The sequence below is a fragment of the Sphaerodactylus townsendi genome, linkage group LG08 (genome assembly GCF_021028975.2).
Source record: "Sphaerodactylus townsendi isolate TG3544 linkage group LG08, MPM_Stown_v2.3, whole genome shotgun sequence".
NCBI lineage: Eukaryota > Metazoa > Chordata > Lepidosauria > Squamata > Sphaerodactylidae > Sphaerodactylus > Sphaerodactylus townsendi.
The window spans coordinates 94,633,846-94,658,623 of record NC_059432.1 but is presented as its reverse complement, the minus strand read 5'-3'; the positions used below and the strand labels follow the sequence as shown (position 1 = coordinate 94,658,623).

The window sequence follows — 24,778 nt, the reverse complement described above, 5'->3', positions numbered from 1 at the left end:
TGATATCTCTTTAAGTTCCCACGGTAGCGAAGGGGAACGCATGGCTTGTTGGGTGGGAAGGCTGACAGACAGCGGAGGGGACCCGCAGTGGCAGCCGAGCGGAATTTCAACAACTGGTTGCAGGAGTTTCACGGAATTTTTTTGGCCCTCATCGGGTCAGCTTACCCCCTGCGGGCTTCTGGCACTCGGCGGCCCATATAGGCGCACGTGCTGCGGGCTCGGGCGCTGGCCGGCGCTTAACCCGCGGCCATAAGCTTCACTTATCAGGACCATTCTCGGCAATTACAACGCTTCCCACAAGAGCCAGTTCCTCTGGGATCTCATTCACGACCAAACCTGGATGGTCGTGGTCCAGCTGGCCATGAAGGGGCTCACAGGAGACCATCCGGGGTCCCAGATAAACCCAAGCAGAGGCTTACCCGGGGCGGACTGGCGGGAGGCAAAAGGGCTTTGTTGGGAATTCAACAGAGGCGCTTGCCAGCTGACGAAGTGCAAATACGAGTGATGTTTGCTCAACTGTTCTTGGCAGTCACAGCAGAGTGGGCTGCCCTAAGCCAGTCGGGCGCTCTCGCTTCGGCAGGCCCGGTCCCCCTCGCCGGGCCCTCCCAAAAAGAAGGCCAGTGGCCAGGGCAGCGCTCCTGCCCCCACAAAACACTGAAACCCTACAAGGCTCAGCTGCAGTCTTTGGCTCCCACACCCATCCAGTTGGGGATTGCTGTTGGAATGGCTGCAGCATTATCCTGACAGGCGTGCAACTCGCAGCTGCGATGCTGGGGAAGAGCTTCTCCATTAGGTTTCAGGTGGGATTCCCTATCGAAGGCCCCCGGAGGGCCTAACACCAGGCAAAGCAACTTTGGAAGTCAGTCCGTGATCTCCCTGGCGTGGTGGCTGACCAAAGCTTAACTAAGAAGATCAGGGCCGGTCGCATTGCCGGCACAGCCTTACAGCCTCCTGCCTCTCCCCAGCCTCAGGGTCTCCCCCCCATTTAAAAGAGTCGTGCCCACAAAGAAGACCTCTGCTGGGGAAGATTCCGATTTCTAATTCAACACCTTCCCACCCCGGAGGCGATTCTAGTTAATCACTTCATAGACCCCGAGGTCTGCTTTCGGTGCGGAATGCCACCTTGGACGCAGGCCATAGTTTCCATCAGGCAGAAGCGGGCCGAAGATTGCTTACCTTGCAAAATGTGACATCCAGTCCGCCTTCCGGAAACTCTTCCGTCCATTTCCCCTCGATTTTGAAAGCTGCTGGGGCATCCATTTCCAAAGGCAATTGGTAGTCCGTGGACAAGGGGCCATGCCCATAGGCTGTTCTTTTAAGCTTGTGCTGCTTTGGAAAGCTTCTAGCACTTTCCTCGAATGGGCTTTCGCAGATGAAGGGAATTGCCTTCTGGGCATGGTGACCCATTATTTAGATAGACTTCCTGTTCATTGGCAGGTGGGCACCAGGGAATTAATTCGCCGTGCAGGCTTTCCAGGCCCAGGCCCACGAGCTTGGTGCTTAGTCCCCTTGGCTCTGCAACAAGACGGAGGGGACCTTCCACCAAGCCCTCAGCTATCTGGGCATCTCCACCCAGACACGGTTCTGGGTACTTCATCTCTCCCTGCATGCTTCCATGGCCCTTACCACCTCTGCCCCACCGGTGCTCCTCCTGCGAAAACCCAGGGTACTGGTGGAAGTCCCACACACCTCAATTTCTGGCCTGCAGGGTGGTGGTGGCTTGGTGGTGCAGGGCTTTCTGCTCGCGGCTGGCGCAGGTCTCTGGCTCCTGGCCGTGTCCCCTGACCATCACATCAGGGTATCCAAACTGGGCCTGAAAGAAGACCTGTGGTCTGGTTGTCTTTCATCCGAGGCCTAACCCGCATTTCCTCGTGGTAGACGCCTCTGGAACCCTGCCTGGAGCTGCAGGTGCACTCTGGACGCATCCAGCTCCTTTGGTTTTCAGTGTGTGTACTTCCAGGGTCAGTGGGCACAGGGCCTCTGGCCTCCAGCCTGGCACCTACAGGGCATCACCAGGGATCTCAACCTTCTGGAGCTGTTTCCTATCTTGGTGGCGGTACATATCTGGTACTCCACCTCTGGCTTAATAGGAGGGTACCTTTTCTGGTGTGACAACCAGGCTGTGGTGCGCGTGGTGAATAGGCAGCCTGAGCAAGTCGGCACCGGTCAGCGCGCTTGTCTCGCAATCGGTGCCTACATGCCCCACTTATAACATTTCTTTCAAAGCTGCTTTTGTTCCAGGTTTGCAAAATGAGATTGCTGGATGCCTTGTCTCGCCAGCAGTGGTGGATCGCTTCTGACGCCTGGCCCCCGGGGCGGAGCCATTCCCGCTTACAGTGCCGGCATCCCTCTGGAACCTTGGCAGCCAGACGTCATCACAGGTGTTTTGAACTCGCTGGGTAACTGCCACGCCGCAGTGGCAGAAATGGCCAGAGCCGCAGGCGACTTCCTCGTTAATGCAGAGTCCAAGGGGCGCTCTGTCTGTGGCGGGGTGAACACAGGCCTCCTGCTTGAGTATCTGAGGCCATCTCCATAAGCGGGGGATGCACCCACGCTCCATGGGGGTGCAACTGCGGGTGGCATCGCCTTCTATTGCAGGGTTTCGGGCTTCCCTGACGGGACCTGTCGCTTTGTAGTTCGGCCGCTGGTGGCAGGTTACGGCGGCGGGTGGGCCCTGGTGCAGAGGGGAGACCTAAGACGCCCTGTTACCAGGGAGGTGTTAAGGGCAGTCACCAGGGAGCTGCAGCAGGTGTGCGCGTCACATTATGAGCGCTTGCTTTTCACAGCCGCTTTCCACCTGGCCCACCACGGGGCTTTCAGGCCTCAACTGGTCGCCCCGTCCAGGGACCGGCCGTCCTCCACCGCGCTCCAAAGGGAGCACCTCGTCCTGTCCGGGGACATGGTCTACGCGTGGCTTGCCCATTCCAAGACTGACCAGGAGGGCCACGGCGCCTGGGTCACCATGCCAGTCTTGCCGGGCGACGCCACCTGCCCCCTCGCCTCCCTCATTGCTTGGCCATGGTTGGGCGGTATGCTCCTGGTGCACGAAGACGGGTCCCCCCTCACCTGGTTCCAGATGCTTGCAGTGTTCCGGGCATGTTTGGCCCGGGCTGGGTTGCCAGCCGTAGAGTTCGGCCTGCATTCCTTTCGGATAGGGGCCGCCACGACCGCAGCTCAGGAGGGCAGGGCCCAGGAGGACATCCGCGCGACGCTGGGCAGGTGTGGCGGTCGGGGGCTTTTCAAGCGTACATTCGCCCCACATCTGACTTGTTGATTCCCTTTCACAGTGTCTCCAGGGGACGCCGCAGACCGTCTATCGGCAGGTGTGGGTCGTGGGGCACAGGCTCGCCAACAGAGTTGTGGACTCACGCCTACAATTCCGCCTGGGGCTGGCATCTCGGACTCGGGGCGCACGTAGAGGATTGCCTGGATGGGGCAGGGGCGCATGCTTTGGCATGAGCTGGAGCCCAAGCTCATAGAGTACATTTTTTCAACTGGCCACTGGATCTCCTGGTTATCCACCTGTAGGAGGACTTCCCAGCCAGGTCGGGCCTTGACCTCCGGCCATGCGGTGGCTACCACTCTCAGGAGCTTTGCCAGGCATCGGCCTGGCATGACTTTGGTATGGTCCCAGATGCTGCAGCTGGTCCACTGGAGTGGGAGCTGTGGATCCCACCTGCCGTGGACAGGGCCTGCAGAAAAGCTAACAAGGCGGCCGCCAAGGTGGTGGCTCTCCCTCGGGGGAGCAGTGGCGGACCAATGGAGCAATCACCCGGGACAATAAGGGCCTCTTTGAGCAAGATGGTGTCCGCCTGTCCCAGTGGGGCATGGACTTGTGGCTCCAGTCGGTGCGATATACCCTCCTCCGCTGGGTTCGATTTGGACAGGCTCAGGCTTGAGGAGCTTGGGCGGGGAGCTGCGAGGGAGGGCAGCTCGTGGCGGGTTTGCAACGGTGTCGCACATCTGGGGAGAGAACGAGCCTTCCAGCTGGGGCTCCCATGCTTGTGCCCTGCGGAAGGGCCGGGGGGTGGGGAGGCAGGCTGGCAGGCCGGCAGGCTGGGCCGCTGCCCGACACCCCAGGGAGTGGGGTTGGGTCGGGCCGATAGGCGGCCGAGGGCTTAGCCGGTGCCCGACACCCCAGCAAGCACGGGAGGAGGACGGGCCGCGAAGTGTGCCTTGGGGCTTAGCCGGTGCCCGTCTCCTCAGCATGGGCGGGAAGGGTGGAAGCAAGCAGGAGTGTTATCTCTGGGGCTTCCCTTCCCGCCAGTTTCCCAATGGAGATTGGGATGTGATGTGCGACCCGTTTGCCGCCCAGCTCTCATGTATATAGTTCATGTTGTTATGTTATTGATTATTAATAAACGGGCTGCGGCCCATTCCTTTCCAGCCTGTTGTTGTTTTGTGTTTATTGAGCGAAGTAAGTCTCACCATCTGCAGCAATTTATGTACAGTATAGTTTTACATCCTATCCTCACTCTGGAAAAAAACATCTTACTGCCTGCTTGAAAAGATCAACTTCCACAAGAAGGCCATTGAAATGGGTTGGGCAAAACTTCAACTTATCTAATTTCTAGCAGAATCTAAAATGGGAAATGAGAAGGATTCATTTGGAATTATGTCCTACTAAAGTTCAGTGGACAAAGACTTTCCTTTCCTCCAAGCTGAGATTGGAGGTATAGATGGATCACATTGTTTTTCTTTATTGTCAAAGGCTTTCATGACCGGATTAAACTGGTTGTTGTGGGTTTTCTGGGCTGTGTGGCCATGGTCTGATAGATCTTGTTCCTAACATTTTGCTTGCATCTGTGGCTGGCATCTTCAGAGGTGTATCACAGAGAGAAGTCTGTTAAACACTGTGTCCAGTGAGAAGGGAATGTTTTTAGTGGGGTACATATTGTCCATGTCCCAAGGTGGGGAATCAATCAGTAAGTGTTTGGGTAAAACTTGCTATACAAAGGTGTGGTTGACAGTATTGTATTGCAGGTGGTGTTTTTCAGTCTAGGGAGTGATTTACATTTGTATTCCCTGCAGCAGCAACAGTCTTAGTGAATGCAAAGCCCATGTTTGGGTGGGGTCCATTATCCATGAACCTAGCATGCCCTTGGCCTTTGATTCTAGTGTTTTTAATTACTGGTATCCAAGTTTTGTTAATTCTCAGAGTCTCTTCTTTCCTGTTGAAGTTCTCCCCCCCCCCACCCCCCACCCCCCGCATCTTTTTAAATACTACTTAGAACATTGTAAGTATTTCAATGGCCTCCCTGTGTAGTCTGACGTAGTAACCTCCTGAGTTGTCTGGAATTTTGGTGTTTTCAAGTCCATTGTTATGTCCAGTTTTGTTTAGAGCATGTTCTGCTACTGCAAATAGTTCAAGATGGTTAAGCCAACAATGTCTTTCATGCTCCTTAATACGAGTCTGAATGCTGTGTTTTGTAATTCCAATGTAGACCTTTCCACAGGGTATGCAATAGACTCTTGCAGAAGTGAGGGGGTCTGTCTTGTCCTTTGCTGAGCATAGCATCTGCTGTATTTTTCTGGTAGGTTTGAAGATTGTTTGTAGGTTATGTTTTTTTCATCAGTTTCCCTGTTTGATCTGTTATTCCCTTGATGTATGGTAGAAATATTTTTCCTGTGGGGGGCTGTTTCTCCTCAATCCTCTGGGTTTCTCTTGGTCTTAAAGCTCTTCTGATTTCTGTTGTGGAGTAGCCATTAGCCTGCAGAGCCCAGTCTAGATGATTGATTTCATCATGGAGGAGGTGAGGTTCACAAATTCGTTTTGCATGATCTGTCAGAGTTTTGATTATATCCCTTTTTTGTTGTGGTTGGTGGTTGGAGTTTTTATGTAGATACCAGTCTGTGAGTGCTGGTTTTCTGTATACTGTGTGGCCCAATTGATGGTTGGATCTGCGAAAGATCAAGACATCTAAAAAGGCAGTTTTCCTTCTTTTTCAGTTTCCATGGTAAATTGGATGTTTGGGTGGATGCTGTTAAAGTGGTCCAGAAAATTCAGTAGTTCTTCCTTGCCATGTCTCCAGATTGTAAAAGTGTAATCCACAAATTGGAAGCAAGTCGTGGGTTTTCTGGGTGCTGTTTCAAGGACTTGTTTCTCGAAATGTTCTATGTAAAAATTGGCTATCACTGGGCTGAGGAGACTTCCCATGGCTACCCCATCTCTCTGCTCACAACCCAGTAAACCCACAACAATCAACACTGGGTTTTGACATGTTTCCCATTATAATGATTTCAGACTCATCCAGTGCAGCTTTAGAGAACAGACCAGGGACTCTCTAAAAGAACACAGGGAAAAGGAAAGTCGTTGTGCATTTTCCAAAGGTGACCCAGAAGAACATTCAGTTCAACACTGAAAGTAGTAATATAAGAAGTGGATCCATTACTCACTGGCTAAGTTCAAAAGTCATTCGAAACCATGGTTTAATGCAATGGCCATAGGCCACTTCAGTAAATGTGGTTAGTTAGGTTCCATCAAATCAGTTGGTTTCTTCCTGGTTCCCCCCCCCCCCCACACACACACTATCCATGAACTATGGCATGTTCTGTGTAATCAGAGGTATACACTAATGAAAGGTGGCATAAGCAGTTCTCAGATGTATCCCGGTTTATACTAATTAAATGTCAGCAACCCAAGAGTGAAGATGAGGATTCATGAAGCGACTTGCACTGAGTTAGACCAGTAGTAAAATAAAACAATTAAAATGAAAATCAGTGCTGAGTATTCTGAGTGGAAGGTCTTTCTCTGCTACCTACTGCCTGATCCTTTTAATTGAAGATGCCAAAAATTAAACCTGCGACCTTTTGCATGCAAAGCAGATGTTCTACCACTAAGCCTTTGTTTCTTCTCATGGTGAGGAAGATGGGGAAATCCATGGTGAAGCAGGCAATGCCTGCAATGCTTGCAGGCAATGCCTACAATTGACAGAGGAATTTTAGGGCCATGATGCATAAAATGTTAAAACAATTAGGGTAAGATTATTGAAGAAAAAAGAGGTCATGGATTTGGGTATTTAAAACATTGAAAGAATATTTGAAACTTAATAACCACATCAGTATAAAACCAGCTATTCTGTTGGATGCCAGCAAGGCAGTGATGTGAGGTTTTCTTATCAGTCAAGAAATTAGATATCACAGAGGAAAATAAGAGAAACTTAAGATGGAATTAAAAGACCTAGGAAAAAAGTTCCAAAAAATAGTATGAACAAAAAAAATCTATGTAAGATGAGAATTATAAAGGAACAACTGGAAGAACATAATAGAAGGGATTTAATTATGAATGTAAGACTCCTAAAGCAGAATTTATTAGTGCCAACAAACCAGGGAAATAGTTAGCTGCCAAAATAAAAAAAGCTTAAAACTCTAGAGATTCAACCTCCATTAAGAACGGGAATAAAAACATAAACAAACAAAAGGAGATAAGACAAACATTCCATGAATATTACTCTAACCTCTGTCAAAAGATAAATGTCCCAACAGAAAAAATTAGAGAATATGTAGATAAGCAAAAACTCATAAAACCTCCAAAGGTAGAATTAAAGGAACTTAACAAATTAATTTCTGTAGGAGAGGTAGATTGGGACAATTTTGGGTAGAATCGCCCTAATAAAATCCCAGTGATACTCAAATTAATGTATCTTTTACAAATTATACCATTTATTAACACATTAAAATATTTAAACAATGGAGGGAATCAATTACAAACTTTATATGGGAAGGCAAAAACCCAAGAGTTAGATACAAAATATTGATCTCAAATAAGGATAAAGGGGGATGGTCAGTACTAGATTTTCATCTTTATTACATTGCCAACATTCTCTCTTGGGTGAAGGACTGGATTGATTTAAAAGATATTGATTTGCTTCTATTAGAATGAATTAACTTAGAAAGAAGAAGATACATATCTGCAAATTCAACAGTACTTTAAAAAAGATCACATTTGGTGTAATTATGGAAAAAGGTAACAAAAATTAATAAGAAAAATCTATCAATTACAATATGATACAGAGAAAGAACTAGTTAAAACTAGTATGTTAAATTGGAAATCAGATCCAAGTGTGTGAATCTTACTCCTTTACATTTACCCGATCTCCCCGATTTATTTAGATTACACTACTTGTTGGACAATCCTGATCCTTTCCTCTGTATGATAGTGGCAGACTTTCTCCTGGAAATTACTAAATGCCAGTAGATTTCCTTTGATTTAACATTTATTTCCTGTACTGTATATGTTTTTAATCCGTTTTTTTATTTTTGTTGTACTGTTGTCTATGCCAATAAAGGCTTGATGAAAAAAAATGGAGTGGTGATATCAGGAAAAATATAACATTGGATGAATGGGAATCAATTTGGAAAAATGCACATACAAATATTAGAAGCAGTGAAATAAGAGGATATATGCATATAATGATACATAGATGGCACATTACTCCTTTAAAAATCTCTAAAATAAATAGAAACTACTCACCATTGTGCTGGAAGTGTAAAAGACCGTGTTCCTATTTCCATGTCTGGGGGACCTATAATAAAGTTTTTTTTTAAAAAAAATGGTTAAATATACATAATCAAATTCAAAACATTTTGAAAATAAAATTCAAGCAATTACCAGAAATTTTCCTTTTAGGGTTGGATAAAAAGAAAAAAACTTAAAACATATTGTAGTTTAATAACATATTTAATTGCTGCTGCCCACATAGAAATAGCAAGAAAATGGAAATTAATAGAGTTACCTTCATTAAGAGACTGGTATGTAAGAATATGAATCTATATGGATCTAGATATCTTAACCTTATCTTTACAGATGGAAGAAAAAAGAAGAAAGAAAACATCTGGGAACCATTGAAAAACCATTTTTTGATAAAATTAATATCATCTCGTCATAGAATTAAATTGTACAAGGATAATATATAATCAGTTATAATAATTGTAATGTAGAAATCTGAACACTTAATAGTTAATATTTGTACAATTAATGATCACCTAGGATAACTTACTATAAGAATAGCCGTATTATTTGTTTTATCTTTTCTCTCTTTCTTAGCTATTCTAATGTGATGTTATATGGTGTAGTCAATCATTTAAACAATTTAATAATTCAAGTTTGGGTAATTCCCATTGATGGAATATATTGATAAAAGTTTGTTATTTGGTTATATATTGTATTCTTTTTAATACTTATTGAAAAAAATTTCTTTAATTTTTTTAAATTAGAAAAAGGGTGAATTATGATAAATTGTTTAAAAATGAAAACTCTTCAGAATGCTTAGTAGATAAATCCAACTATTGTTCTGGTTGCACTTGTTATACACTGTCATTGTTTTTAAAGGTATTTCCATTTTTTAAAAAGCACACACACAAGGTGAACTAGTAACAGGTCCTAAGGTAAGTTGGAAGAGTTGAAGAAGAGTTTGGATTTATGCCCCACCTTTCTCTCCTGAAAGGAGATTCGAGGTGACTTACACACTTCTTTCCATTCCTGTCCCCACAACAGACACCTTGTGAGGTAGGTGGGGCTGAGAGAGTTCTGCAAAAACTGTGCCTAGCTCAAGATCACCAAGCAAAAATGTAGGAGTGTGGAAGCAAATCTGATTCACCAGATAAGAGTCCACGTTAATGTGAAGGAGTAGGGAATCAAACCTGATCCCCCAGATTAGGGTCCACCTGCTCTTCACCATTACACCATGCTGGATACATGGATTGATCATAGAAAACACAAAAGGTGAAATGTGTGAGATTGGCAGCTTATAGTGTAAAAGCAGCAAGGTCATTGTGTGATACTAGCAATATGATGATCTCAGTGGATTCAGCCTCCTTGAATGGGTGCATTGTCTTGCTGCTGCCTATTAATATGCCCTCCCCTTCTACCATGTAAAATAGTAGTGGTTGCTGTTAACTGTTTCGTATCTGTTAACTGTTAACTGTTTCCTATCAAACAAACAAGTAAGAAGCAACAACATAGATTAGAAACAGAAGGAACAAGGTGAGCAGTTTCCAAGCAGAGATCATGGATTCACTGTGACTAATAGCCACGGATGGATCTATCCTGTATGAATCAATCTTACCCTATAAAATCGAGTAATATGCTAATTGTCGCAACAATGAACACTCAGCCAATAGATATGCGGGACCCTCTTCTGGGCTGGTGGAGGGTTTGCCATCGTGGGACCATTCCCCCATGCAAGAGCTGTGCCAAGCTGCTCTCTCCCACTTTCCCCAGCCGCTCCGAGGGCTGATGCCTGGCTACAACAGCCTGTACCCTTTAAGTTGGATGGAACTTTAATAGATTTTTTCTCAAGACAATCTGTTTTAGTTGCAAGGACACTAGAAATGGTCTTGGCTAACTGCAAGTTAATTACAGGCAGTGTGGAAATAAATAACTTTCCCCAGCAATAACCAGCCCTTTCTCCCACCCACCCTTCCCGACATTGAAACTGCGCCACCACAAAACCTACATTAGTCCACACTCTTTCTCCCGCTGTGCCCGGCAAAAGCTGTCCCTTTCTTCTGCATGACCTTCTCTGCACCTGACATTCAAACTGGCCCCAGCACCAGAGCAAGAGCAGCTCGCACTCTCCTGCTGCATCCTGTTGCTGCTGCACCCAGCAACAACTGGTCCTTTCTCCCGTTCATCCTTCCCGAAACCTGCCACCAAATCCGGTCCTAGCACCAGAGCAACAGTGGCTCACACTCTCCAGCTGCACCCAGCCACAAATGACCCTTTTCCCTGCCCACCCTTTCCCACACCTGACACCGAAGCCAGCCCTAGTGCCAGAGCAATGGCAACCCTCGCTCTCCCACTGTGCTTGGCAAAAGCCAACCCTTCCCCCCTCAGTGCCACCAACCCTCTCTCTCCCACTGGCTCTTTCCACCAGTCACCCTTCCCTGCACCCAAAACAGAAGTTGCATCCAGCAGCAGATTGACAGCAACCTGCCCTCTCCTGCTAAGCCCATCAAAAGCCACTCATTTCAACCCCTCCATGCACCCCAATACCTGCCTCCCCAGCCCCACAAACCAACCTCGGCCCGCCTGTCCAGCTCCCTGGCTTCTGGACTCCCTCCCTGCTCCCACCAACACACCTGTGACACCTGAAGGAACCTCTCGGCCATGGTGAGTTGCAAGAAGGTGGGAGAATGCCTGGGAGGGGGACTCAAGAAAGCAGTAGAAGACTGCCTTCCCCACCATTAGACCCCATTTCATTTTCCCTTCAAATGGGCTTTGACTCTTAGTATATATATAATCCAGAGACTGGAGTCATAACAATACAAGAACACTTTTTCTACAAACTTGAAAAAGCCCTTGGTTTGTGAAAAAATCTTACATCTTTAAAAAAAGGGAGGTGGGAGGGTTTAAAAACCCACATAATAGAAACAGAGCCTGCAGCTTTAAGAAACAAATGACATCAGTGCTAGGCAACCACAATAGTACTAGCAGGCTTTAAGCCTTGGTTTCTAATAGTAATAGGTAGAGATAGAGGGCAGGCCTTTGCCATTGCTGTGCTGACCTTCAAGGAAGGACCCATTAAGGCCACACCTGGCAACTTAATACAACCTGGCTTGCATGATCCACCTAGGACTGACTGCTTGTCTTTCCTAATTTCCACTTTAAAGGCTCTATGCTTGTGGCCCTTACTACATCTACTGGCAGTAAACTGCTCGTTAAGGACTATTTCATTTGTGTGCTGTGGCGTTTTAAAGGGATTATGCAAACACATGAAAGATGAATCTGTCTGCTGATATAACCATACCAAGTCAGACAGAACTTTCATGATCAGAGGTAGTTGACCATGGCACTGTTTTGAGACACATGAGCATTTTTGAAGGTACTAGACCTAGTTCAAAACCACCATCATCAAGTTATTTTTTATCTTTTTTTGCTTGAATTCTTTTACATATTTTAATGTCTCTTTTTTAAAATATAATTATCTAGCTTTTTATTATATCTTTACAAATATGCAATATTTGTTTGGTTGGCTCTGCCACCTGAGCTGCGGAGGCTTATCTGGGGAATTCAGATTAGCCTGTACACTCCCACACATGCCAGCTGGGTCACCTTGGGCTAGTCACAGCTTCTTGGAGCTCTCTCAGCCCCACCTACCTCACAGGGTGTTTGTTGTGAGGGGGAAGGGCAAGGAGATTGTAAGCCCCTTTGAGTCTCCTGCAGGAGAGAAAGGGGGGATATAAATCCAAACTCCTCTTCTTCTTCTTCTCTTCCTCCTCCTTCTTCTCCTTCTCCTTTTCCTCCTCCTCCTCCTCCTTCTCCTCCTCCTTTTTCTCCTCCTCTTTTTTCTCCTTCTCCTTCTCCTTCTCCTCCTCCTTCTTCTTCTTCAAATACCTGTGTACAGAAAATTTAATAGAATGTAGTGTTCTTCAGTTTCTCATTTGATGTCTGAGAGATGTTATTCCTCAGATCATGACATCTCATCCTATGCAGGACACGGATATTTCTTTCATCATCTCCTCACTTCTAGAAGTAGGTTTCATGTGAATCTGGATCCTTTTCAGGCAAAAACTGAGTAAATGGTGAATTTGACAAAACATTCTTTTTGATCATGCATTACTCACAGAGTTATGTAGTTACCATCTGTTTGGATGCTGCTGCTGATGAACAAATGCACTATGTATTACCAAACGTTCTGTGACATAACTGATAAGCTTCTTCATTAGTTAATAGACTAGTAATTTCATCTTGCACGTGTGTAGGGGGGCTGGGGAGGAGTGGTGGGCAGGAACTACTGAGATGACAGATTTAAACCTGGCAGAAGATTTATTGAGATAATATGTAAAAATGTGTTTGTGTTCACAACCATAGATAGGCTTTCCTTTGAATCAAAGGATTGTGTGGGGTGGGGGAATTCCCATATCTGGAGTTTGTCTGTTTGAAACAGCTTTATACTATAATTCCACCCGATTTCCATATTATATCATATTTCCACCCGATCAGAGTCTACAAGGCAGTGGATATGAAACACATTAAAATATTTAAGCAATTAAAACTGCAGTTAAAATTATAAGATGAATCAATTAAAAACACATAAACAAACAAGACTATAGACTATAGAAGGAGGGCCAGGAACTGTTACTGAAGAAGAAAGTGTTTGGATTTATACCCCACCCCACCCTTTCTCAACAGACAACTTGTGAGGTAGGGGGAACTCAGAGAGTTCCAAAGAACTGTGACTAGCCCAAGGTCATCAAGATAGAATGTAAGAATGGGAAAGCAAATCTCATTCAACAGGTTAGAATCCACCACTCATGTAGAGGAGTTGGCAATCAAACCTAGTTATCAGATTATAGAGTCCACCTGGCTCTAGTATTTGGGGGTATGCCTAGGGTTGCCAGGTACTTCATAGCAACCAGCAGGAGAAGAGGGGTTGTTACCTGCCACAAATTGATGCCTAGCCCTCAGCACTGTCAGCACATTGACATAACTTCTGGAAGTGATGTCATCACATCCCCTGACAATATCGAGAATGGAGTAATGGTTAAGAGCAAGTGGGGCCTGGGAATGCCAGACAAGTTTCAGGCATATCTCGGGGGGGGGGGGAGGGGGTTATCTCCTGGAATTACAACTGTAGTCCCAGACTACAGAGACCAGTTCCCCTGGAGAAAATGGCTGCTTTGTGGAGTGGACCAAATGACATTATACCCTGCAGAGGTCCCTCGCCTCCTCAGATACACCTCCAAATCTCCAGGAAATTCCCAGCCTGGAGCTGGCAATTCTGCCTATGCTTTTCATTCAGGCATCCCTGAGTCTCTGTGGCTTCTCTGTTGGAATGTTGGCTAATCCACAAATCAGGAGTCATGTCTTGTATTCCAAGCGAGAGATAGAAAAAGACCAGTGGTGGGATCCAAACATTTTAGTAACAGGTTCCCATGGTGGTGGGATTCAAACAGTGGCATAGCACCAATGGGACTGGGTGGGTCATGACGGGGGTGGGGCATTAATAATTTCTCTGTTACTGTAAAAAACTCTTACTGTAAAAAAAAGTTCCTAATTTCCAGGTGGTATCTTTCTGTCCATAATTTAAACTCATTATAGCAAGTCCTATCATCTACTGCCAACAGAAACAACTACTTCTCCTCTAATTGACTGCCTGTCAAATACTTAATACTTTCAAATGCTTAATTTTGTTTCTAGAAATCAAAAGGATACTTTCCTTAAACAAGGAACTTTACCATATTTCTAAAACATTTTTTAAAAACAGCCCAACAGGGAGAATTATCCCATTTTCTACCTTCGCTAACCAGCCACATAGGAAACAACAGGACTTTATGCCAACTGTGAAATCATGAGTGGTCACTACAGTTTAGTGAAGATTCACCATCACCACTGTTTGTTAACTATATACTGAAGGGCTAATACATTCAATACTCAAAATAATTTGCACTTTAGATTAAGACACAAATTCATTAAAACATGGATCCGATGGACCATTCCTACTGCATAGGCATATTCAAGAGCTAGATATCAAGGCTACTGCCAGGATACACAGGTCATGACTTTTTAAAAAAATTGAGTAAGCATTAGTAGTTAGTACCTTTAACCTTTCATTTATACAAAATGCTTTGTAATCCTTTAGCCCCATAAATACCTAAAATCAGTCATTAACACTCCCTTTTTATTCCTGGGTGACCTTGGGCTAGACACAGCTTTCAGCCCCACCCACCTCACAGGGTGTTTGTTGTGAGGGGGGAAGGCAAGGAGCTTGTAAACCCCTTTGAGTCTCCTGCAGGAGAGAAAGGGGGGATATAAATCCATACTCTTCTTCTGCTGTTTAAAGTAAAAAATAAACCAGAACATCATCCATTGTGAACTAGAATTCGCAATCCATACTGTATATTCTGCAAATATTTCACATTAATTAATCCAGGATTAGAGACACAGATTAGCATAACATTCTCACATACAGGAATACAGAGCTTTTAAGTGGCCAAGCATCATGGTAAATCACAATTTATCATAAAATGAACAGAGTGCCAAAATAAATAGCCTACCAAGCAAGTAAAGAGTCCCCTGGACCCAACAGTAAAGGGTCCCTCCTTTTACTAGCTGGCAAGCTCCGGGCTACGAGAGAGAAGAAGAGAGGGGGAGGCGAGGGCGTGGAGATGGAAAAGCAGACTCAATTAGTAACCCCCTCTCGGCACACACGAATAATTAGTAACCCACTCTCGGGGACTGGTGAGAACCTGCTGGATCCCACCTCTGAAAAAGACCCCATGTTCTCCATTTCAACTATGAGTCAGCTTTCAGGCTGTTATAGTGGTACTGCAAACAATTTGATGCTCCTATGTGTCAGCAAGACCTACACCTTAGACACGCAGATGGAGAAACTTTTCTGGCTGTCACTGGAATTCCCTCCTCGCCATCTCTGAAAATATGGTATGAAGGGAAAAGTTCTGCTCATGTCCCATTTTTTGCCTATCCCATTTTTAGACTTCAGTTCCTGCAAATGTTTCCCAACTGTCAGAGGCTGTTTTTAGCATTTAAAGGGGAACTGATTCAGCACAGTGTTCTATCCCATATGTGCTAGTGAGCTGGCTTCCATTGTGAGGTAAGACTGATTCTGTTTTTCAGGGAAAAGATCAAGCTGTCCCATTTTCAGAGTTTTGTGTGTGTTGATTTAAAAAAAAACAACACAGAGATCAGCTTCTTATTTTCTATCAAAGTGCCAGAAAAGTATACTTCTGCCTGTGAGGCCAAACAATCTTTATATAAAATTTGTATTATTATAAACAATTTTAGAATGTGTACTCAGAAGGAAACGAGTAAATTTTTTTCTTGAGGCCACATGTATGATGAATTATCTGTGTAAGATATAAAAGAACCCTGATTTCTCCTGCCCCTTTGAGATCCAGTGTAGTATAATGATAAGAGGGCAGAGTTTATTTATTTATTTCTCATATTTTTATCCCGCTCAATTCTCCACAGGACTCAAGGCAGTGTACAACCACTTAAAAATACAATACAGTGAAAACAACAATACAATAAATACAATAAATATAATAATATAATATAATATAATATAATATAATATAATATAATATAATATAATATAATATAATATAATATAATATAATATAATATAATATAATATAATATAATATAATATAATATAATATAATATAATAAACAGCAACATAAAAAGGAGGACATCAGATACTCTCGCCAACAGGAGGCCGGCTGGATTGATGGAAGTGCCTGGCGGAATAGCTCCATCTTGCAGACCCTGGAGAATTGATTTAGATTCCACAGGGCCCTGATCTCATTGGGGAGCTTATTCCACCAGGTTGGGGCCAGGACAGTAAAAAGCCCCGGCCTCGTAGAAGCCAGCCAAACACCCTTGGGCCAGGGATCACCAGACGATTCCCCTCCAATGATCGGAGGGGCCTAAGAGGGCAATACAGGGAGATGCGGTCCCAAAGGTATGTGAGTTCCAGTTGCCAGTTTGGGGCTCAGAAATACCTGGAGATTTGTGGGAGAAGCCTGGGAGGGTGATGTTTAGGGAGGGGAGGAGCCCAGGGAGGGTATATTACCTTACATTTACTTTCCAAAGCAGCCATTTTTCTCCAGGAGAAGCTAAATAAACAGTTTAAATAAATAAGGAAATAATCTATGTATATGATTGAAGTCTACAAAATTATGCATGGGGTAGAAAATGTTGACAGACATTTTTCTCTCTTTCTCACAATACTAGAACCAGGGGACATTCATTGAAAATGCTGGGGGGAAGAATTAGGACTAATAAAAGGAAACACTTCTTCACGCAACGTGTGATTGGTATTTGGAATATGCTGCCACAGGAGGTGGTGATGGCCACTAACCTGGATAGCTTTAAAAGGGGCTTGGACAGATTTATGGAGGAGAAGTCGATTTATGGCTACCAATCTTGATCCTCTTTGATCTGAGATTGCAAAATGCCTTTAACAGACCAGGTGGATCGGGAGCAACAGCCGCAGAAGGCCATTGCGTTCACATCCTACATGTGAGCTCCCAAAGGCACCTGGTGGGCCACTGCGAGTAGCAGAGAGCTGGACTAGATGGACTTTGGTCTGATCCAGCTGGCTTGTTCTTATGTTCTTATGTAGTCCGGAGATCAGTTATCATTCCAGGAGATCTCTAGCCTCACCTGGACACTGGCAACCCTATGACAGTGTCACACTAGAATTAGACAGGCCTCACATTGCCATGGAAGCTTATCACATGGCCTTGGGCCTGTAAGTCTCTCTACCCTTACCTACTTCATATGGCTGTTGTTTAGGGCATAAAATAGAGAAGGGAACAAATAGAATAGAGAAAGGGAGAGGGATCTGTTTGAATATCTAGAATGAATGAATAAGGGCTTTGAAATTCTAGTTGGGAAATACTTGGCAACTTGGGGGCTGAAGTTTGGGAGGGTGGTGTTTGGAAAGGGAAGGGACCTCAAGGCAGTATATTGCCATAAAGTACACCCTCCCAAGTAATCATTTTCTCTGTACTCTGGAGAACAGTTCTAATTCTGGGAGATCTCCAGATCCTATCTGAGGAACCTAGGCACTCCTAGTATATCTGTATTGCATTGCTGTTATGCCACATTTCATAGCAGGGATTCTCTTGTGGAAGAGATAACAATCAGACAGATGGACAGGTCGATAGAAGTCAGATAGGAGAACCAGTAACATACACAATTATGCTTACAAAAAGTTATAGCCCATTGCTGTGACCAAGAAGACAGTTTAACTGGGACCAAGTAAAATGGTAAGGAATCCTACCACCTGCACCGATCAGCCTCTGCTGTCTGGTTTGGTAAATGCCATTGCCAACCATTAAATCACAAAAGGAGCACATCACCTCAAACTATCACATTTTACAATTAATATTACAGCAACCATTTCAAAGCAAGGAAGTTTGATCTGAGATCAAAACCAGTAAAAAGAGCTGAAGAAATGCACACTGTGATGCACCCAGTGGTGGAATTCAAATAATTTAACAACTGGTTGCTTACAAGCACCATTTTAACAACCGGTTCTACCGAAGTGGTCCGAACCTGCTGAATCCCACCACTGGATGCACCCCATGGTTGCCTAAAGAGGGAGAAATTAAAGAATGATCTCCCAATGCTAACACAGACTGTTGTCAACCAGTTTTGTTTGTTTGTTTGTTTGTTTTTCAGATTTTTATACCACCCCTCTCCCGACAGGCTCTGGGCGGTGTCTAACATAATTAAAAACAACAATAATGGAACATATAATAACACATCACATATAATTCAAAACCCCATAAACAGCGTATCATACAAAATATATATTGGTGTCCCACTTAAAATCTTAATAAAAACCCTCCCAGGAAGAAAGGAAAGAGAGCATGGCCCCATAGATGGTAAGGGGGCCAAAGGAGAACAGACAGGTATGATAGTGCCCATCAGCATAAGTGACATGCTGGTACCAGATTATGATGACAAAGTTTTAATGTTCCTGACAGATTGTTCCTAATAGCCCAATCCTATGGGAAGCGCAAACACAGCTATTGAGGCAGCACAGGACTGCATTTGGCATGTTTGCCTCCTCTACTGGTGTAAGGGGCATGCCTGATGGCAGAGAGGGCAAAGGCGTTGAAGGCAGATGCTCCTCAGCTCCACGGCCACAAAACCTGAAAGTGGGTGCCACTGAGGGCCAAGGCTTCATTTATAGAGTCAATCCATCTCCTGTTAGGTTTTCCTTTTTTCCTGATGCTTTCAATCTTTCCTATCATTATTGACTTTTCCAGTGACTCTTGTCTTCACATAATGTGACCAAAATGCTAAAGTGAAATAAAATTTCATCATTATAGTTCCATTTTCAGATAGCTACTGGACTTCCTATCGTGCACAGCAACCGGACTATTTGCAGTCCTGTTTATGCCCTCTTTTATATTCTGATTAGCTGATTTAATTGTGAAATATATTGCATTGCTACTTTTTATTTGTTTTGTTTTGTTTAACAAAGCCACGAAAGCCGCTGGGGATCCTGGGGCTAAATTTGGAACACGCTTTTTCTGCAATTGCAAATTTGTAATTTTTTTTTTTTGTCTCCCACAAATTAAAATGACGGATATTCACCACATCCCTTAGTGGAAAACTTGCATCAAGACCCTTGCTCACTAATTGCCTATCCCTCATGATCTGCAAGCTCCATGGTAAATGTCAAAAGGGCGCACACGCCAAAAAGGCAAGCCCACTGAATATTAGCAGGGAAGACTAATGCTTCATTTTAAATGATTATCTCAGGATCCAGAGATAAAACGCTTTGAATTTTCGATGAATTAGGTGAAAAGGGGAAGCACAGGGGACGGCGCTTTCATGGGGGGGGGGTGTATTTAGAGGGAAATGGCAGCGGTAATCAGAATTATTTTTCAATTAATGTACAAAGAGATTTAAATTTAGATTAATGCCACCCATTTTGTGTTTTACAGGAAATATTGACGAAGCGGAACGAGAGTGGAAAGCCGGATTCCTTCGCTGGAACAATTACATGATGGACTGGAAAAATCAATTTAATGATTACACTAGTAGGAAGGAAGGGTGCGCAGGTCTCTAATTAAAAGTTTCAGCCTCTCTGAGATGCCTGTATTGTCAAAGATCAAGGCAAACACACAGATAGCTAATGTAGCGCATCCAGCCATAAGGCATGTTATGCAGGCTCTGTGACATGTCACAAATATACTGGCTTGCCAAGCCCATTTCTATTTATACCAATAAATGCCACGATAAACTCTACTACTCTCAGAAGCTTCAGGAAATGCAAAACAGACTGTATAGGTGCCAGAATTCTTTTTACACACATACAGCACGCATAGATCCTGCTCTGCTCATGTGCAGAAAAGGTGTTGCCATGCACAGGTTTGTGGCATTGTGCATTTGAGTGCAAAGCAATGTGCTGTAGACTGACTGCATTGTTCTTTGGATGCTCAGTCAAATGTGCATTGCAATGCGTATCTCGCTTGTGGCCACTGTTCTCCGTCCCACAAATGACATGCACGCCTAAGTTCTTTATGAGTGCTGTTCTGCTTAGTACGCTTGTGTTCAAAGAAGGGAAACTTTTATAATGTGTTCACAGATAAATGGAACTTTTTTCTTTCTTTTTGGAAAAGAAAGCACCGAAAAGATCAGCATTCCAGGGCACTGCTCTGCCGTCTCTGATCTCCAACTGCAATGTCACAGCATTTTAAATGCCACTTCAGCTGCTATTTAGTTGTTATGAACACATAAAGAGTTGCCAACTGGGCAGGAATGAAGCCAATGTAATTGTCTTGTAAAATCAAAGGGCCTTTTAAAAGATGCTAAATATGAATTTCTTGCTCTTTAAAAACTAAAAATCCTTGAGATCAAAACTCTCAGCATCAAATTATACCACTATTCCCTCTTGGTCCAAAAGAGAACAGATTTTTTTTCCTAGCTGGATAAGTGGGAGATTCTTTGGAAGACACTTTCTCCTGCTTCCGACTCAAGGGTCTCCAATGTAGTCCTTGTGTGTGTCATGGTGCCTGCCACGTGTTTCTAGAAAGTGCACAGGGCCCGGTGGGGCTCTTGGCCAGCAAGACTTCTGATTGGCTATTGGAGATTTGATTGACTGTGTAGAATTTTTAAAACATCTTCAGTGTGTAACTAAAAGTAAGCTACATCAGCCATTTTGTGGCTATCTCCACCTCCTGTAGCAATAATTTTTTTGGCAGCCATTTTGTGAATGTACCTACTATGTTGTAAGAATTCCAAATGTGTCCACAGGCTCAAAAAGGTTGAGGATCCCTGCTCTAATCCCTTTCCTTGGGGGCAACTGTCTTACCAAGAAAGTCAGATATACTCAGTTGGAGGGACTTTTGCATGGGGTGGGGACTTAAATCCATTTAGTTGAACAACATCATGAAGCTTATATCTATACCCCATTGTGTGCAGACCTCTCTCCAAAAAAATGAGAAAAAATGGTAAATCAGGAAGAGAGGAGGACAATCCAGAGAAAGATAAACACACACCATGCATCAAACACAAGGCAGATACGGAAACCAGTCAACCTGAAAGATGCACAATGAACTGCAGCTTATATAAATCTAACAGGTTTATTGCATAACTTGAGCATTTGTATTTTTGGTTCTGGAAATAAAACACTGTCTTAAGAGCTAATTCTTCATCACTTGTAGAGTTTGAAAGAGGGGCAGTGATGGGAACAACAGAAAACCTGAATGCCCCTGTGACTGATAGTTCTTCAGTTTTCTCCCATCTGTGAGAGAACAACAGTAAGAAAAACCTGAAATGATTTTTAAGTACAATGAATGACAGTTACATTCTGTACACAGTATTTTTAGTGGCATTTTTCTATGATGCCATGGTGAGCGGAGTTCCTCAGTCCACATTAAAGGAGTAACTCCAAGTAACAAAATGTAGGTGAATCCCTTCATGTTCGTTCCCATGCAAAGCCTTGTTGGGGGGCAAAATCTGACCATGCAAACAGGGGCTTCGTTCGTGCCTGATTTGGCTTCCCAAAGGCCACAGAATGGGTCTGTCGTACTTGAATGCAGACTTTTCAGATCCTATGCCAAGTCTCGATCAGAACGTGCTAACCCATTCCCATGGCAACTGTTTGGCTTTGTGCCTGTAGGAAAAAAATGGCATGAGCAGAATGTGGCATCTCTGCTTGGATGTCTAGAGATTCCTTTTAAGGCTCATGATCGTTTCATCCCATTCGATCTCTCCCACTCCAGGATTATGTCAACAGATTTGGGGACTTACATTGAAATCCTGGGACCCTTCTAAGGATTTTAGCAAGCACACTGTAGCAGACGTGTTCATTCTCTCCAGATCCATTGTTTGCCTTATGTGAAAAAAATAAAGGAGGATCAGCGTAATGCTATGAATAGGTTACTGGAGTAAACCATGTTGAATAACCTGAGTAGCATTCTGAGTAGGCCTGCTTGTTTTGGGAATGATGCTGTTTTTGTTTGTAGAAAAAAAATCAGTATTGTATTCAAACTTTTCTCCAACTCATATTAACTTTCCACAAGAAAGGAGGGGGGTTGGGGGTGCTTGGGGAAACATTTTATTAAAGAAGACATATCAGCAGCTATGCTGGATCAGCCCAGTAGTCCATATTACCCAGAACCCTTTTCATCAAGTAGCCAACCAGATGCTTGAGAAGACCTAAATGAGGAAGAGTTGCCAGCCTCCAGATGGGGCCTGGAGATCTCTCAAATTGCAGCTGATTCCCAGACAAAGATCAATTCCTTAAAGAAATTGGCTATTTTGAAGGGTGGAGACTCAGATACTCTTGTGGTTGCTTCCTTCCCCAAACCTTGCCCCTTGGCCCCACCCCCAAATCTCCAGGAATTTCCCAACCGGGAGTTGGCAACTCTATGGGGCACAAACCTCTCAGCACACTCTTTGAACTTGGATGGCCAATAGCCATTCAGATTCCTATCTTACATTCCATGAACTTCTCAATCCCCCATTTACAGCCAAGCAAAAGTGGGGAAAGGGAAGAAACGGGTTTAAATTATAAAACAACAACAACACAGCCCTGGAATTTCAGTCACTGCCTGTTGCATAGTCTAGCAGGTCTCTACTTTTAAGGGTTGAAACTAAATAAAGTGTTGAGCTCTGTAATCGCTTTGTAAGATGCTGCAATCATCCAGGGGGGTGCTGGTGGTCTCTTTAATAAACACATCGTCACTTTATTCAAGAGAGAGAAACCCAAGACCTACCTGACTCTTTAGCAGTTCTGCTAACCAGCCCATCCAGAGATATGAATAAAGCCTGGACCAGGGGTATCAACAACAACAGCAGAAATAACAGTCATTTTTTTTTTGGATTTGGGCAAATTTGACCAAAAAACATTCCAGATTCTTGAAAAATACTGAATTCCCATACAAGAGGGTGGCAATTCTCTTGCATTTGCAAGGATTTTAGATTTACATTTTAGACCAAGGGTGTGTGTGGAGTCCCATTGCACAGTGTTTAGAGGGGGGGGGGGGCTAATTCTCAGCATCTGATTTATGTTCAGAGTCATGTAAAACTACAGCAAAAGTGAGTGGGGGGGGGATGGGGCGAGATTCAGCCAATCCGAATGCAGGAAACTGAGGCTGCTCGCGCATGCGTGAAAGAGACTATGGAAGAGCTTGCAGTGCTTGCTTTATGGGAAAGCCCTGGGCTTATGGGGAACCATTTGGGGCTTCCCGCACCAGCCTTGACTCGAGTGAAGGACAGAGCCGGGCAGCAGTGAAGAACTACAAGCAGGGTGAGGAGCCCCGCAGCAGGTACACTCCCCAGGTAAGGCACAGAGCATTTAGAAAGTGCAAAATCGGCCAGAGATTAACTTTTAGTTCTCTCTTTTCTGATTTGAAGATCCAAGCTAATTACAGGGAAGGAGAAAAAAATAAGAAAATAAAAGAGAGTGGACAGTATATCGGAGGGAGTCTCTGTAGGTTTTCCACTGATTTTGTTTCTGTCAGGAGAGAGGACCCAGAAGGTTCTCCCCCACACACTTATTGAATTAGGGTCTCCCACTGTTTGGAGAGGCAGAATGATGAAGGAAACTCACCTACAGCAAGCTAAAATCAACAGTGGATGTAGCTGGGAACTAGCATCAGGAGCTTTTGAGACAGCCATATTCCAAAACTCTGTCAGGTTCTAATAAATTGTTGCTCACTTTTGCTTTAAGGAGAAGCCTTTAGCATAGCGCTTTGTTGTTAGTTTTGAGATTGTCTCTTTCGCTATACTATTTTGTAGATCTAACCCTCAGAGACAAACATGGCAATTCACCCCGTAAAATTTTCTTGCAGCCGGGGTTTCTTTTTTCTTTGCATGGTGCCTGCCACTGTGCAGCATGATGCACATGTGGAACAGGCTATTTTTACGAACATGCTTCCATTCACGGTGCCAGGGAAAACTAGCCACAGGGCCAATTCAATTGTCAGTTTCTGGCTGGCCTGTGGTTAGAAAAGCAAACACCTGTGGAGCAGACATGTGCAACTGGATATCTTTAGCAAGTCTGAACCATCTGTAGGAAAGGCCACATGCCTGTGGATTTGCTGTGGGTGGACTGGGAAACTCGAGTCTGCGGGAGAAAGTCCCTGACATAATTAACAAGCACATCACTCTCCTGTTCTGACATGTTCCGTTTTTATCTCAGTCCAGTCATTTACATGCATAGATCGTTGGAAAAGGGGATATTGTGTATAATTGTTCCTAGATGAAGAAACATTTTAACCCATGATAACTCAACCCTGGACATTCCAGAGGCATATACACTCCACCTGCTCTACTACCATCAGATCCTCTGAAGATGCCAACCACAGATGCAGGCGAAACATCACGACAATCTCAACCTGGAGTTGGCAACCCTAGCCTCTGCCCCCTCAATACTCCTTGGCAGTATAATACAAACATCTATGTAGCCTTTCTCACTTTATTGAGTATACAAGCAAATTCCTTTTGCTTTCCTAAAAGATTTGTGGTAGGTTTCCTTGAGAAGGGGGATACAGGCAGAGGGAGCTTTTTGTCCTAATTTCTTTTCCTAGAAAGTCTCCTGCATGTTTGGGGCCTTCACAGGGGTATCTCAGATTGTGTCTGCTGTTCCCATAACATAATATTAAAATACCCTGAGAAAAACGGAAAGCAAACAAGGTCTTGTGAAAAAGACAAGGTTTTTTTTTGTTTTTTTGCCTTGGACACAAAATGCTGTTGTTTAATATTGACCTTTAATAAGTAAGGAAACTTTGGCTTGGTTCCAAAGCCACAAGACTGGAGTCTGACTTGAGGAAGGCAAGTGT

General features: G+C 44.2%; 1 protein-coding gene across 2 annotated transcripts in view; it reads left to right on the top strand.

The window, feature by feature from the left end:
- BCHE (butyrylcholinesterase) overlaps positions 1-21,132 on the top strand; it is an 83,379-nt gene extending 62,247 nt beyond the window's left edge. The window contains exon 4 of one of the 2 annotated variants that reach the window (XM_048507039.1): positions 19,433-21,132. In XM_048507039.1, coding sequence (XP_048362996.1) covers positions 19,433-19,557 — 125 coding nt within the window. In that variant the 3' untranslated portion in view covers positions 19,558-21,132. Of the gene's footprint in view, positions 1-8,806; positions 8,942-19,432 lie in introns of those variants that run through there. The other variant, XM_048507040.1, reaches the window with a different exon arrangement.
- Positions 21,133-24,778: the final 3,646 nt, after the last annotated feature.